The sequence below is a fragment of the Macrobrachium rosenbergii genome, chromosome 4, assembly GCF_040412425.1.
Source record: "Macrobrachium rosenbergii isolate ZJJX-2024 chromosome 4, ASM4041242v1, whole genome shotgun sequence".
Classification (NCBI taxonomy): domain Eukaryota; kingdom Metazoa; phylum Arthropoda; class Malacostraca; order Decapoda; family Palaemonidae; genus Macrobrachium; species Macrobrachium rosenbergii.
The window spans coordinates 19,545,001-19,560,125 of record NC_089744.1 but is presented as its reverse complement, the minus strand read 5'-3'; the positions used below and the strand labels follow the sequence as shown (position 1 = coordinate 19,560,125).

Genomic DNA, 15,125 nt, shown 5'->3' with positions numbered 1-15,125 from the left:
GAATGCAATAAAACCTAAAGACATGCTGTGGATGAGATATGTAGATGATATCCTAACATTTTGGGATGATGGGTGGGGTAATTTCAAAGAATCCCTTTCAAAATTAAATGCATTGGTGCCCAGCATCAAATTCAAAGTTGAATGGGAAACGGAGAACAAAATTCATTTTCTTGATGTTTTAGTGATTAGAGACACGACAGAATACAAATTTACCATATACAGAAAATCACCATTTTAACTTTCATATATTCTCTATTTTAGTTATCATGACATTTCCATTAAGATTGGCATAGCCAGCAATTTGTTCTTAAGAGACTTACAGATTTGCTCCCCGGATTTCCTGGAAAAGGAAATTGAACTGATCCGTAAGCATTTGTCATCTTTAAAGTAACCTGACCATAGAATTGAGAAAGCGAGCCATAAGGACAGTATTAAGACGCTGACGCAGACACTTGGAAACTCTAATCCTTTTGCTTTTACCTACCCCAATACCTTAGCCAAATCCCTAATTAACGTCCAACAAAAGCCAGTCCCCAAAGGCACAGGCGTATACGTAATCCCTTACCTCGACTGTGACCAATCCTACATAGGTTTTACAGGTAAATCACTCCCCCAGAGATTAATACAACATAAACATTCAGTAAGGTATGGCCAACAGAGCTCAGCTATTTTCAACCACATAAATAACCATAATCACGGAAAAAACTAGAATTTGTCACGTATTTATAGCAGCAATTGTCGGATCAAAAGCCAGATGGTAGAATCAGCAATGATTAAACAAAGAAATACGATGAACCTCTCAAAAGGAGATTAGGACTCAGATATTAGAGGCAAAATCTTCCTCCAGCCACCAATTAAGAAGATTAAGAAGCTGTCAACTGGACTGATGTAACGGCTGATCTATGGGACTCTTGGTATAAATACCACTTTTCTGTAACTCTTATTTCATTCATTACCTGCCTATAGAGGGAGACACTTGTTCTCTGAAATATATAGCATTAACTTTCTACCTTTTAGCATTTTTATGGGCTCCTTTTATCAGATATAATATATATATATATATATATATATATATATATATATATATATATATATATATATATATATATATATATATATATAGCATCAACTGTCTACCTCTTGGCGTTTTTATGGGCTCGTTATATTAGATATATATATATATATATATATATATATATATATATATATATATATATATATATATATATATATATAGAGAGAGAGAGAGAGAGAGAGAGAGAGAGAGAGAGAGAGAGAGAGAGAGAGAGATTAATGCTTACATAAATATAAATATGCATGTATGTTGCTAAGAGTATTTATGAATAATGAATACTCGTCCTGAGCCCTCTGCTTTTCAACAGTTCACTTTCCCAACAAGTACATATCACGATGGAATCTAGCAACCCACACAGAAGCCAGTAAGATTCTTTCAGGCTGCACCTAGCACCAATTATAAATTAGTCCATCCTAGACCTCCCTCCCTCTTAACGACCTCTCAGTTGTCCCATTTCCGTTGAATTCTTCCTTCTGCCGAGATGCTCTCGATATTCCAGGCAAACCGAAAAACAAGGACAGAACGCTTGAATTGCCAGAAAGCCCGAGTAACGGGATTCCCGCTCCTCGGACCCAAACCAAAAAGCCAGGGCAGAGCCGTATATAGAGAGAGTTTGGCCATGCTCGGAACCACTCAGGCAAGGTCACTAACTATATACGGCTCTGAGCCAGGGAATGGAAGGCATATAACGAGGAGGTCAGAGGTCAAGCAGAAGCAGTATTGGGCAGACCTCCATGGGAAGCAGACTCCTCGTCGATCGGCACCCGCCGACCACCCACAGAGAACCTATCTGTCCTTGGTTGGCCGAACCAGTGCCGCATTTGTGCAAGCCGTCGGTGTCGCTGTTGACGAAGCTCCCAACTGGCTCTACCTCCAAGACTCCTTGTCCCAGGAATTCAAGTACTGTGTGGTTTTGGAAAGTTATTTCGGCAGCTGTATTTCCCACTGCTCGTTTCCTCCCTTGCAATCCTCTTAAATGCCTTAATGAATTGGTGTTAACGTTACTTGTGTTAAATTGCTCGTAAGTATCACTCCCAGTGTGCATTATATTCTAAAATGACTTCGCTGTAACAACCTGAAGTGATCGTGTGCATTTCTATATTGCAGAATAGGTGCATGTACTGCTGTGTCTCTCTCTACTGTCCCACAATACCTCCCCTTTCATCAATCAACTTTGAGAAGATTTCAGCAGGATAGGAGCTGTATAATCGTGGCACTGTACCTGTTTACGTAACATAATCCACAGTCCCAGTATATGTCATTAATCACCTTTTAAGAGATTCTCTCAGAGTATAATCTGGATGTTTGTGGCACCCTTGTTCGTCAGTTAACGTAAACAAGGTGCCAAGGAACCAGTGCTTAGAGCTCTCTTTTGCTACTCTTCTGATTTTACGTAATTATAACTAATTAAGTTAGACGTTGATCTTCCCTTAAAGCCTCAATTAAGCTAAACTTTGGGATATCTTCCTTTCTTATTATGAATATTGACCCCATGTTGGATGCAGACACATCTCAGGTAAGAGAACATCTCCATTGCTAGTTGACATTTGTAAGAATATATATATATATATATATATATATATATATATATATATATATATATATATATATATATATGTGTGTGTGTGTGTGTGTGTGTATATATATATATATATATATATATATATATGTATGTATATATATATATATTATATATATATATATATACATATATATATAAACACTACTCTTAGAAAAAGGAGAAAATATGACAATTGCCTACAGAGTGAGCCTCTGCGACCCCCCAGAACATAGTGCCAGGCTATAAATCACATACGCCAGAACATTCAGGCATTGTGTTTATCCGATTCATTCAGATAAGTATCTGATAACTGGGGCGGTTCACAGCAATCCTCAGCCTTCCACTCAACCCAACCCAACTCCCCCACCCCCTCTCGCTCCTTCTAACCCAGAAAACAGCTCCAAACACCTGATAAAGGCCAGAGCACATTGCCTTATTTGGTCACAAATCGACACAACTACCTTATTAGGTTACGTTTCCAAAGCGAGAGTGGGATAAGAGACCTTATCAGTGGCATATATTTGATGTCAAAAGACGATATCTGTGTTCTCTATAATGAGGTTATATTCGATGAACTATCCCTTACAGATAAAGGTGAATTTATATTCATCATTCTTGTAATCGTAATATCAGAATCGTAGGTGTTCATTATATGAGCGAAAGTTGACTAAATGCGTTGATGTAATTGATGCCTAAATCTCTGATATTTTCTTGTCACAAAAGAAAGTCTCTTGAGATTGATTTTGTTTCTGTTAAAAGAAACGGGTGCATTTATCAAGTGTATATCTACGCAAAAATAAAAAAATTACAGTATTCAAACAATTTTGGAAAAATTAAGTATTAGGTAATTATTCTAATGTGTGGAAATTTACGGATTTAGATGTCTAAACAAACAGAAATTGGAGCATACCCAAATTAGAGTACTCAGAAATGTGACTATAAAGAAATTTAAAAGTCAGAAATTCAAACACGAAGAACTTTATGATACAGAAACCTAAATCGACCATAATTAAGCCAGTCAATAATTAATGAGTTAATAAAATATGAAGATGAAGAAGTACTTGTATACATAACTCTAGGTACATGGAAGTTTAATTTTAATTTTGCATACAATTAACTAAGCAAAATGTTTAATATACAGAAACTTGCATGAACTGTCATTCAGTCATACAGAAACTGACAGGCAGTAACTAAAGCACATAACATCTCAAGCGAAATGAAATCTTACTCTACATAAATTTGAATGAACAGAACTTCATGTCTGCAGAGGTGAAAGTATGCATAGGCTACATCTGACAAATGAATTCAATGTAAATTCGACAGTTTTTGAACTACTGATTTAATCAGTGTTATACTCCATGATTTACCATTTTCTAGCTTTTAACAAATAGTTGAAACTAGAATTCGTTACAGAGTTGAAACGGTATAGAAAGTCATCAATCAATTGTGTAAAATGTTATTCATGCATTAATAAATATTGAAATTCAGTTTTTTCATGCATTATGGAAATTTCCTCCGGCTTGTTCATAATCAAACTAGAATCTAAAGACAACGAGAAAATTCCAAATATTAAAATGTGAACAGTTTTTTAAATGTATATTTATAATACATGCTTACTATTTGCATGTAAGGAAACTAACATATGATGCACATGGAATTTTATATGCAAATACAAAAGCTACACACACACACAACGTGCGCGCCCACACACATGCAAGCACACACACTCATATACATATATATATATATATATATATATATATATATATATATATATATATATATATATATATATATATATATATATGTATGTATATATATATATGTGTATGTGTGATAAGTATTGTCTTGAATTAAAAGAATACTCAATAAGAATACATGTGATTATGGTTATAAATTTCCTAACAGCGTTGACAAAGTGAAAAAATATTCATGATACCCCTTATCTCTACAAGCTGACTAATCTAGTCAAGTGGCCACATCCTCTGTTGTTACGTTGGTGCTGAGTCACAGATATTAAATTGTTACCAGATAGAGAAGCGCGCGATACCAGGTTTTTAGCGTGCTTAGTATGACTTATGTTCTAGTTATTACCCACTCAGCACCTAAGGGAAGAGTTACTCATTGACAGCACTTTCTAGAGCTAAAGGAATGAACTTTCTTTTGTAATTACAGATGAAACGGGGATGATAAAAGAATACAGAAAACGCTACCTTTATCAGATCTGGTACTACAGATAGAAAAGATGATGTACTTAATTCCCTGAGTATCTAACCCCCTTCAACAAAGTCAAGCAAGCCAAGATCTCCATTCATGGTGAGAAGTGGTGACTTTTGTTCATTTAAGGATGTTTACTTCAAAAAGATATTCATTCTACTTAGTGGCATAAGGAGGTCATCTTCACCCACTGCAGTTCATGCTAGATCATTGAGGTCAGTTTTTGCATTAGTCAACAGTCGTTTTGACAAAGAAGGGTCATTATTTGCAGCTAAAAAGACCCGCAGAGACATAGGATGGATGGGCCTTTGCCAGAGGGGCTCCAGCCATATGGAGACTACAGGTGACTGAACCTTCAGAACAGAACTTACCGTTGCCCACTGTCCAACATGGCAGACATCATATCCACCTTCAATGGGGCAAGAACCTTCTCCAACTTCAACCTAACGAAGGGATACCTCGAAGTACCAGTCCAAAAAACAATATCCTGAAAACAGCAATCATTACACCCTTGGAAGTATACACCTGCAATTACTTAACTTTCGTCGCCCAGAATTCCGAGACTAGATTCCAGAGGCTGAAGGATAACATCCTGGGAGACCTTCATTTCTGCATCTCCTATGGCGATAACTTACAGTATATATATTCTTCAGACACCGAGAAAAATAAAATACCAACAACATATTATCAGGACTGCATTAACTTTCCTAAGGGACAACAGCCTAATCATCGCTCCTGACAAATGCAACACAGGAGCACCTAACTATCGAACTCCTGAGCCGTCAAGTTTCTGAAAACTGCTTAAAACCATAAAAGAACTCCGAGAATTCATGAGAAGGTAAAGCACTACCATAGATTTCTTCCCAACATCGCCAAAATTATAACCACACTCTATGACAACCTCAGCTGCTATGTCAAAACGCTCATGTGGGCCCCTTCTCCCTGCCAGATGGCCCCAAAGCAACCAGGAAAGGACTCGCCAACACCACAACACTGGAATATCCTAACTCCTGGGCCAGCCTCCCACTTGTCCCAAATGCTGGCCGCGTTGCAGTGACTGCTGTCACGAGGAAAAATTCAACTGTACCACTAAACCCTTCAGTTTCTTCAATCAGAAAATAACAATAGAGGAAAAAAAATACCGAACGTGCCCTCACTCAAAAACAGGATGCATACTCTGACCATCAACAACACCAACTGTCAGCAGTCACTGAATCTGGATGCTTGGTAAGACATATTCCGTGTATCAAGAATAGAAATGAACTTGGTTTCACTAGGAATAAACTACAAGGAACTGGCCAAAGTCTAATAACAGGATTCCAGAACACATGACTATCGCCACTCCATAATGAATCTGAAACGGAAAGACGTCAACTTTTTGGGCCATGGGGGAAACAATATTCTGTGACACCAGTGCAGGACACATGTCACCAGCACCATTTATGGCAAAGAACTCTACATAAGAGTGTTCAAATTCATGTATGGACTCATACCTATACACCTTGGCTTTCGAAGCCTCATTCCAGTTTTGCAGTATGTGATTAAATATAGAATCACCACGTCTTTACTATGATTACCACCTACATTGACTTGTAGTATTTTATATGCATGAACATATTCAAGCTCATTATTCTGCTGTCTTTTGGAGGTACCCATCAATCCCAGATGTCACCACAATAAGATGACATAAGTCATGTTCAGAATGTTTGGTACACAGTCCATTTACAATGCCAACCGTGGTAATTATCATTGAATCAGGGGACTGTTTTATTCATTTCTCACTTATTATCATGATTTATACTATATACCTTGAGCCTGCCAGTTCTTGGATATCTGTGGGTACATCCTAATATACGTAGTACCTGGCAAAGATGCTGAAAGAAAAGGGACACTCCTTTGCCACATCGATTCAAAGTAATGAATCTGAATTCGACAGGAATATGTACAGCTAAGATTATCAAATCTCTTTATCAAAATGAAAAAGCATACGTTCGACGTCCTGGCCGGGGTGCATGCACATATCACATGCAATTCTTTTCCTTTGACTGTAAGTTACTACCAGTGTAAAGTGAATTTGATATTAAGGTTAATTTGTGACCTAATGTTTTAATATATGGAGATACATGTGCCAATTAGTAATAAAACTATCAAATATAAATACACACACACACACATATATATATATATATATATATATATATATATATATATATATATATATATATATATATATATATATATATATATATATATATATACTAGCTGACCAACCTGGCACTGCTCAAGAAAACTCTGAATGACAATTGATAAACTCTCTCTCTCTCTCTCTCTCTCTCTCTCTCTCTCTCTCTCTCTCTCTCTCTCTCTCTCCTCCTCCCAACACCCCTCTACTCTCTCTCTCACTTCCTCTCCCTTTCCTGTTAAGATAGTTGCTTCATTTACATTGCCCAGCATTTTTGACATTTTATATTTCACCCCTTCTCACCCCCCATTCCTATCGGTACTGAACTTGGACTTAAAGGGCACTGGGAGTGTCACTATTCATCTCAGCAACCTCGAAAACTATGGATTAGACCTCTAGCATAGGGCAGGATTGACCCCTAAATAAAAGTGGATGTTATCATCCTACAACTAAAGACCTGTGATAATGGACAGAGTGACACTTTGGCATCTGAAGAGTATATGGGTACAAATGCCTTGTAACGAATGTCTTGTGGTACTGGCTAGTGTAACATTGTGGCACCTTAACATAATGTGGATGGTAGTTCATTATAGCAAAATACCTGTGGCAATGGGCAGAGCGACATCGTAACATCTAAACAGATTATGGGTACTAGTTTCTTGAAAAAAAAAATCCTGTGAATGCTAACACTGTATAACAAAGGTACCTGAACAAAACGTGACTACCATATATAACAAAAGCTTTTGGCACTGAGTATGGTGGTGTCATGGCACTCAACAGAATGTGGAAGCTAGTGCCTTACAGAAAAACAAGAGGCCTGTGGCATTAGACAAAGTGGCATGCTATAAATTCATTGCCAAAACTATTCAGTTACATTTTGCTAGCATCCACATTCTGTTCAGCTGCTACTATGTCAATGTATCCAATGCCACCAGTCTTTTGGTAAATGGTGTTAGCACCCACAGTTTGATCAGGTGCCATGATATCACCCATTCCAGTAACAAAAGTCTGTTTATGTACGACACTGTTTTCTTCATTCTGTTCTAACCTCCAGCCTCTGCTGAGGTCTCATAAGCCATCCTTCCTAGTGCCACTGTTTTTTTTTCTGTAAAACTCTAGTTTCTGCACTCTGTTTAGATGTAACCATTTTTCCTTGCCCAGATTCACAATTTTTTCGTCATATGGTGCTAGAGCTTTACAGAAGATAAAAAAACAGTGGCACTGGGGAGAATGACGTTACAGGACCTCAATAGTTACTGGATGCTGAAACAGAATGTAGACGATGGCGTTGTTTAAAAACAGACTTGTGTCACTGGATCAGGTGATATCGTGACACCTGATCAAAATGTGGGTGTTAGTGCCATTTAACAAAAGCCTTGTGGCATCGGATATCCTGAGATAAGGTGACAAAGTAGTTCCTGAACAGGAGAGTGTGGCACCATTTGCTATATGACAGGTAGCACCATAGAGCAAATGAGCTGTAACTGGACGGTTAACATCATGGTAACTCAACGGAACATGAATATTTGTTTTTATAATATAGGACCTGAAGCAATGGACATGGGAACATTATGGCACCTAACCAGCATGTAGGTGTTAGTCCCATATAACAAGGGACCTTTTGCATTAGACGGGGTGATAACATGACACCTCAATACGGAGATGTTAGCTTCATAATACAAAAGATGTGTGGCATAGGATAGGTTAATAGCGCAGTCCCTTAACATGCTGGGATGGCAATGCTTCATAGCAAAAGACCTACGGCACTGGCAAGGTGACATCATTGTACCTGAGCAGAATGTCGATGCGACTGCTATATTAGAAAATCAACCCACCACTGGACAGGGACATATCATCGCTCCTTGACAGAAAGTGGATGGTAATGCCCAATAACAAAAGATATGTAACCAAGCAAGGCGGCCTCATAGCACATCAACAGAATGGAATGCTAATGCCTTATAATGAAAGACAAGTGGCACTGAACAGGATGGCATTCTGGAATCTAATAAGAATAGGAACACTAACTTCTTAAAACAAAAGACACTTGGCACTGAGCATATCTAGAGGACATGGACGCTTTTGTCTTATATCAGGCTACCTCTGGTACTGACCAGGAAGATATCATAATGTCTAAACTAAATGTAAAGCTGACATTGTAGTAAGACATTTGGTGTTACTAAGGGAGACATTCCAGGACATCAAGAAAATGTGGATTTCATTGCCTTATCACCAGAGAACCCATGTGCAACAGCAGAATGAAGATATTTACAGCTTCTGGTCCCCAGGGTGCCTGCACAAGTGAGTGGCTGACAATCTGAAGTCATCAGAGTGAGGTCTTGAGTTGTCAATATAAAACACAAACCACACATGTTGACTTCAATTTTTCTCTTTCTTTGTGCTATCTGCTTTTTTCCTACACGATGTTTTGCTTGTCCATGCCAAACCCTCAGTTACTGCAACAACAAAAGGATAGAAAGCTATCATTCAGTTAGGTTAACTGTTTTACCGAGATACATTTCATCGATCCTCAATAAATTTTTCATGTTGACAATTTCTGTTTTACCATTTTTGTCCTCTTATTAATAATCCCTTCTCCGCATTAACTGAAGTTTTCGCTCTACAAAATTTTCAAGAGTTTTCTTCCAGACCCTGAGAAATATTTGATTTTGGTAATTGCTATTACTATAGTTCTAACCAGTTTCTTACAAGGGGAGGTGAGTTCTAGTGCCCATCAGAGCTCGCATGGCAGAGTCCTTTTGCATTTCCACATTTGGAAATATAAAATTTGATGACTCTCTTTTATGGCCCTTCAGACTGACTTCAAATTTGAGTTTTTGCCCCGGGCAGAAAAAATCTAGTGCATGTCAGATGCACCCAAAGCAATTTGGCTTTCTTTTCCCTACTTGCACCCTTTGGCAAACGAAACCTGTCACGCATCGTCAGCGTACCTAGAGTAAACTTCCAAAACATTACTTGGTTTAAGATGATTTCTGCGATGGTTTTTAATCTCGCTATGCAGTTGTCTTTAGATGGCGGCTTGATGTCGATAAACCAAGCATTGCGATAGCTATCGGAATGAAGAGCGCAGGAAGTCTAAGATTAAGAACAACAGACTTGCTTTTCCGCTTGTCAATTTCGTTAACTTATCTGACCAGCCTTCCGGTCGCTTATCGGAAGTGGTAATTCTGAGGCGTCAGTTCACGTGTACGTTGTGATATATAAACGTTCTTTAAATGTCATCTTTTCTATCTTTTTCATTGTAAGATTGAATCAAAAAATGAATCAGACTTTTCGTCAGTATTCAAAATTGTTGTAAAACCTCATAAAATTACCTGTCAAAATTACTTAACAATATATGCAATGATGAGCAAAAATAATGATGAACATTTACACAGCCTTTTCTTTTTCATAAAGCGTTGCAATTTTAAATACTTGGAACATCAGTAGATATTTTAAGTTATTTGTCAAAATTATGATAGACTTATTATGAGGGTAACGGTCGCGGTAAGAGTAGTAATGAATGAAATTAAGCCTCATTTAAAGTTTCTCGAATAGAAAACTTTAGCTGTTTACCGAAAATATTTTGTAAGTTAATAAACATTTAGAAGGATATTTCACCAGATTATGCACCTGTTCCTAAAACATTTTGTTCACTACATATATTTTCTTCAACACCATTAGAATTCATCATGTTAAACACATTTGTCTTCAGAGCGCATGATTTTTTATTTATCTATTTTTAAACTACATTATTGTACTTTAATTATTCTGGTTAAATCATTTTTTGTATCAAAACTATTTTGCTGAGCCAGATATTATTTAGGAAAATTCCAACAGACCGTAACTTTATCAATACGTTTTGCTTGATAAAAAAAAATCTTTTAAGTTAATGTTTCAATAGCAAACTATTTTTGTTCAATAATTCGTTAGTAATAGCCACGTTCAACAAAATATTTGTTTTACCATTCAACATTCCCTATGAAATATTTCAGTAAACAAAGTATTTTATTGAATTATATTTTGAAATATGTCATAAAAAGATTTACTTTACTAATACCTCTTGCGTAAAGATACCACGAAATCAGTTTATCTAGTTGATAACAAAACTGTTGTTCGCCCTGATTCCATCGCATTAAATAGACGCCCACAATGATATAAATCCTAAAGCTGACAATCATGTGAAATCTCATGTTTGCATTTTTAGTTTTATGTTGATCTATAAACATTCTACCGTTAGATAGAAGCTCGGGTATCATTATATTATAATCAATATAAACTTCCGCTTAGTTTCCGCAATGCGCTGAACCACATTGTAAGTATTGCTATGTAAGGCAAACAATAAACTGACCGACGGAAATGGCGCCTGAATGACGTAGGCCGATATATAAGGGTTACATCAGGTGCCGATTAATGAGACTGCCCTTGCTAGCAGAGGCCTAACCATTACTCTCGTCCTCTTGAAAACTAAACCAGTAAGTTTTTTCTCTCTTTTCTTCAATTCGTGTACCCTTCCTAGCCATGAGGGTAGGAGTCCTATATATTATTGGTCTGGACTGATTGATTTAAAATCAAGAAGTCAGTGTGGAAGATACATTTTGCTTATGTGATTTTGCGTATAAAACAGACCTTGGGAAAGATCGTAGGGAGTTTGATTCAGTACATATAATATTTTATATCTATTCACTATGATAAATTGTTTTTATCAGCGGTATATTCCAGTGATATACATACGTACGTACATACATACATACATACATACATACATACATACATACATACATACATACATACATACATACATACATACATACATACATACGGAGAGGTATGTCAGGGAAATTTTGTCTAAGAATACTGAAAGTGAAACCGGTCCGGTTTTGCACCCACTGTTCCATATCCTTGAGTGCATGTGCACATATACATCACGATTTTTTGTGATGTTGATCATATATACACATGTATACATATAGCATGTGTTTATACAGCATTATATATAACAGACTGAATTGGGGATATAGTATTATACTGGTGTCTCAACATCAATGGCTGCTGACGCCAAAAATTTCAATCTTGTTAAGAAAATCAAATTTTGTAATAAACAGGTTATGGATATGTTTCAATAAACCAGCATCTATATAATCAAAACAAATACATGAACACTCACACAAAATCAATAGATTTTATAGACTTCTGTAGAAAGCTTGAACCCTCGATAAAAAAAAAGATGAAAAACCTTAGCGTGGTGATGAAGTACAATAGACAATTGAGATGGAAAGCGAGTTATTATAATGAAATGTTTTACCACTACTACTACAACTAGTAGTAGTAGTAGTAGTAGTAGTAGTAGTAGTAGTAGTAGTAGTAGTAGTACCTTAGAAATCATGTGAAGGGATGGTTGATGCTAAAACGTTCTAGTGGATACGAATAAACATTAAGAAATGTAAAGACGAAAATATCATATAAGTGGGTAAGGAGTCATAGAGAATATTTTTGCGTGATAATCAAAAGATATTGCATTTGGTTTTAATTAGAATGAAGCTAAATGTTACAGTTTCATTTGTGTATTGATGAGTTTTCCTTTATATTTAATGCCATTTTCCTCTCTGTTCGGCCTTATTTTCTTTTCTTTTATTCCGCAGAACCTAGTTCGTGTAAAATTCCACCGTTCTGTATGAATGTGAGAACACTAATCAACAAAAAGGCAGTTTTTATCAGTAAATAACTAATATGATAATGTTACAGTTCACGAAATCCCTGAAATTTTCAGGGAATTCGTGAAATCACCAATTCACTTAGGGACATTTGATCCCTAGGGGCTAGTACTTAACACGGCAAAAAAAACATTTGCTCCCAGAGGGGATAGTACTTAACATGGCAAAACACATTTGATCCCCCGAGGGGCTAGTGCTTAACACTGCGAAGCACATTTGACCCCAGAGGGGCTAGTACTTAACACGGCGAAACACATTTTATCCCAGAGGGCTAGTACTTAACACGTCGAAAAGCATTTGATCCCAGAGGGGCTAGTACTTAACACGTCGAAATACATTTGATCCCCGAGTGCAGCTGAATCACTGTTTCGCCGTGTTCAGTATTAGCCCCTCGGGGATCAAATGCTCCTAAGTGAATTGGTGATTTCACTAATTCCCCCCCCAAAATTTCAGTGATTTCGTGAAATCCCAGGTTTCACAATCTTACTGCAACAGACATAGCGACAAAAGTTAATCTTTTATTCCATCTTTGCAGGAATAACCTTTTCTTTCCAAAATGTGTGACGACGAAATTGCAGCCCTGGTTGTAGACAACGGATCCGGCATGTGCAAAGCTGGGTTCGCCGGGGACGACGCCCCCCGAGCTGTCTTTCCCTCCATCGTCGGAAGACCTCGCCATCAGGTAAGCGTCACGATAGAGCACCGGAGTACAGAGCGAAGATGGTGTCTACTCTTCAGTTTTTGAATCAGCACTCCTAACTTTATGGTCTCTAATATTAGTTTCCTCTACCTCTAGACTCTTAAATAATTTCTTAGGTTTGTTTTCTTACGTTGCTTTAATCTCTTTCTTTGGCTGTTATCCTTTCTTTTCCTTTATATATCCTTTTTGCTTAAACCTCAGACAAAATGAGTGCATATGGTTGCATTCCTCATCGGATCGGCCTTCATATAAACAAATTCCTTATAGTTCTATACTATTTCTTGTCTTACTTTTCATCAAATCTCCCCTTTTTTCAGACATTTCATTCTTTCTTTCGCCAGCTTTACGCAACCTCTCATTACTGCTACATGTTATAGTCTGAAAGCTTTGGCCAACAAATATCTACTGACAAGCCTTTCTGTTAGAGAAAACACTAATAATTATTTTTTTTTTCACTTTCTCTGGTAGTGAAAGTAACCATATTCAAAAACACGATCAGTGACCTTCAGGGAAGCTTCAGACTTCCATCAAGTCTGTTGTGAAGTAAGATTTATACTTGTGGTTTCATACCTATACAAACGCTTTTCTACCAATATGCAAATTCAGAATTATTCTTAGTACAAAATATTACCTTCGTGCAATACTGACTTTTCTCAGCGTCACACTTTGATCAGTATATTCACACTGTCTTATAGAATTCATAGATTATGATATTTTACACAACTACTTTAACACAGAATGCTGATCACTGTGACACAATGTCCCCATGGGGTTATCTACTTCCCTCTTGCTCTATTATTTTCATGGAGACTTTGTTCATCAAAATTCTTACTTTCCGTCTCCTACTAAACTAGTGGACCTTTAAGTGGACAGTCATTTTTTTTATCTGCTTTCAGAACTTTAACCTCAGTCACACATACTCTGCTCTTACTTTTTCACCACAGTCACCTACCACAACCGACTTTCTATTCAATTTAAGTCTACTTGGTTGCATTTCGCTCCAGTATTATTCATTTTTCTATTTTCGACAGTAAACTGTAGGTCCCGTTGCTAAGTAACCAGTTGGTTCTTAGCCACGTAAAATAAGTCTAATCCTTCAGGCCAGCCCTAGGAGAGCTGTTAATCAGCTCAGTGGTCTGGTTAAGCTAATGTATACTTTTATCCATTTTTCTCTTCTTTTTTTTTAGCTTAACATGCTACCAGCTATTTCTTTACCTCCAGCTATTGCAGCTACCCTGTAATAAATCCATACTGTTTCACACGGAATCAAAACCTTAAAGGTGCAACTATAGCCATTATTTTTCTCTTATTGGGTTTGGGGGTACCCAGAAGCACCTGCAAAAGAAAAGTTATGAAATTTCTCTTTACTAATTTTCCAGGGCGTGATGGTAGGAATGGGCCAGAAGGACTCCTACGTGGGCGATGAAGCCCAGAGCAAAAGGGGGATCCTCACTCTCAAATACCCCATCGAGCACGGAATTGTCTCTAACTGGGACGACATGGAGAAAATCTGGCACCACACCTTCTACAATGAACTCCGTGTTGCCCCAGAGGAACATCCAGTCCTCCTCACAGAGGCCCCCTTGAACCCTAAGGCCAATCGTGAAAAGATGACACAAATCATGTTTGAAACCTTCAACACACCTGCCATGTACGTCTCCATCCAGGCTGTACTCTCA

The 15,125-nt window shown here is 37.3% G+C and overlaps 1 protein-coding gene across 2 annotated transcripts in view; it reads left to right on the top strand.

Moving 5' to 3' along the window:
- Nucleotides 1-1,957: 1,957 nt before the first annotated feature.
- Nucleotides 1,958-15,125, top strand: part of LOC136830831 (actin-3-like) — a 14,395-nt gene continuing 1,227 nt past the window's right edge. The window contains exons 1-3 of one of the 2 annotated variants that reach the window (XM_067090818.1): nt 1,958-2,096; nt 13,282-13,428; nt 14,826-15,125. The exon at nt 14,826-15,125 is cut by the window's right edge and continues 1,227 nt beyond it. In XM_067090818.1, the coding sequence (XP_066946919.1) occupies nt 13,303-13,428; nt 14,826-15,125 (426 nt within the window). In that variant the 5' untranslated portion in view covers nt 1,958-2,096; nt 13,282-13,302. Of the gene's footprint in view, nt 2,097-11,217; nt 11,508-13,281; nt 13,429-14,825 lie in introns of those variants that run through there. The other variant, XM_067090811.1, reaches the window with a different exon arrangement.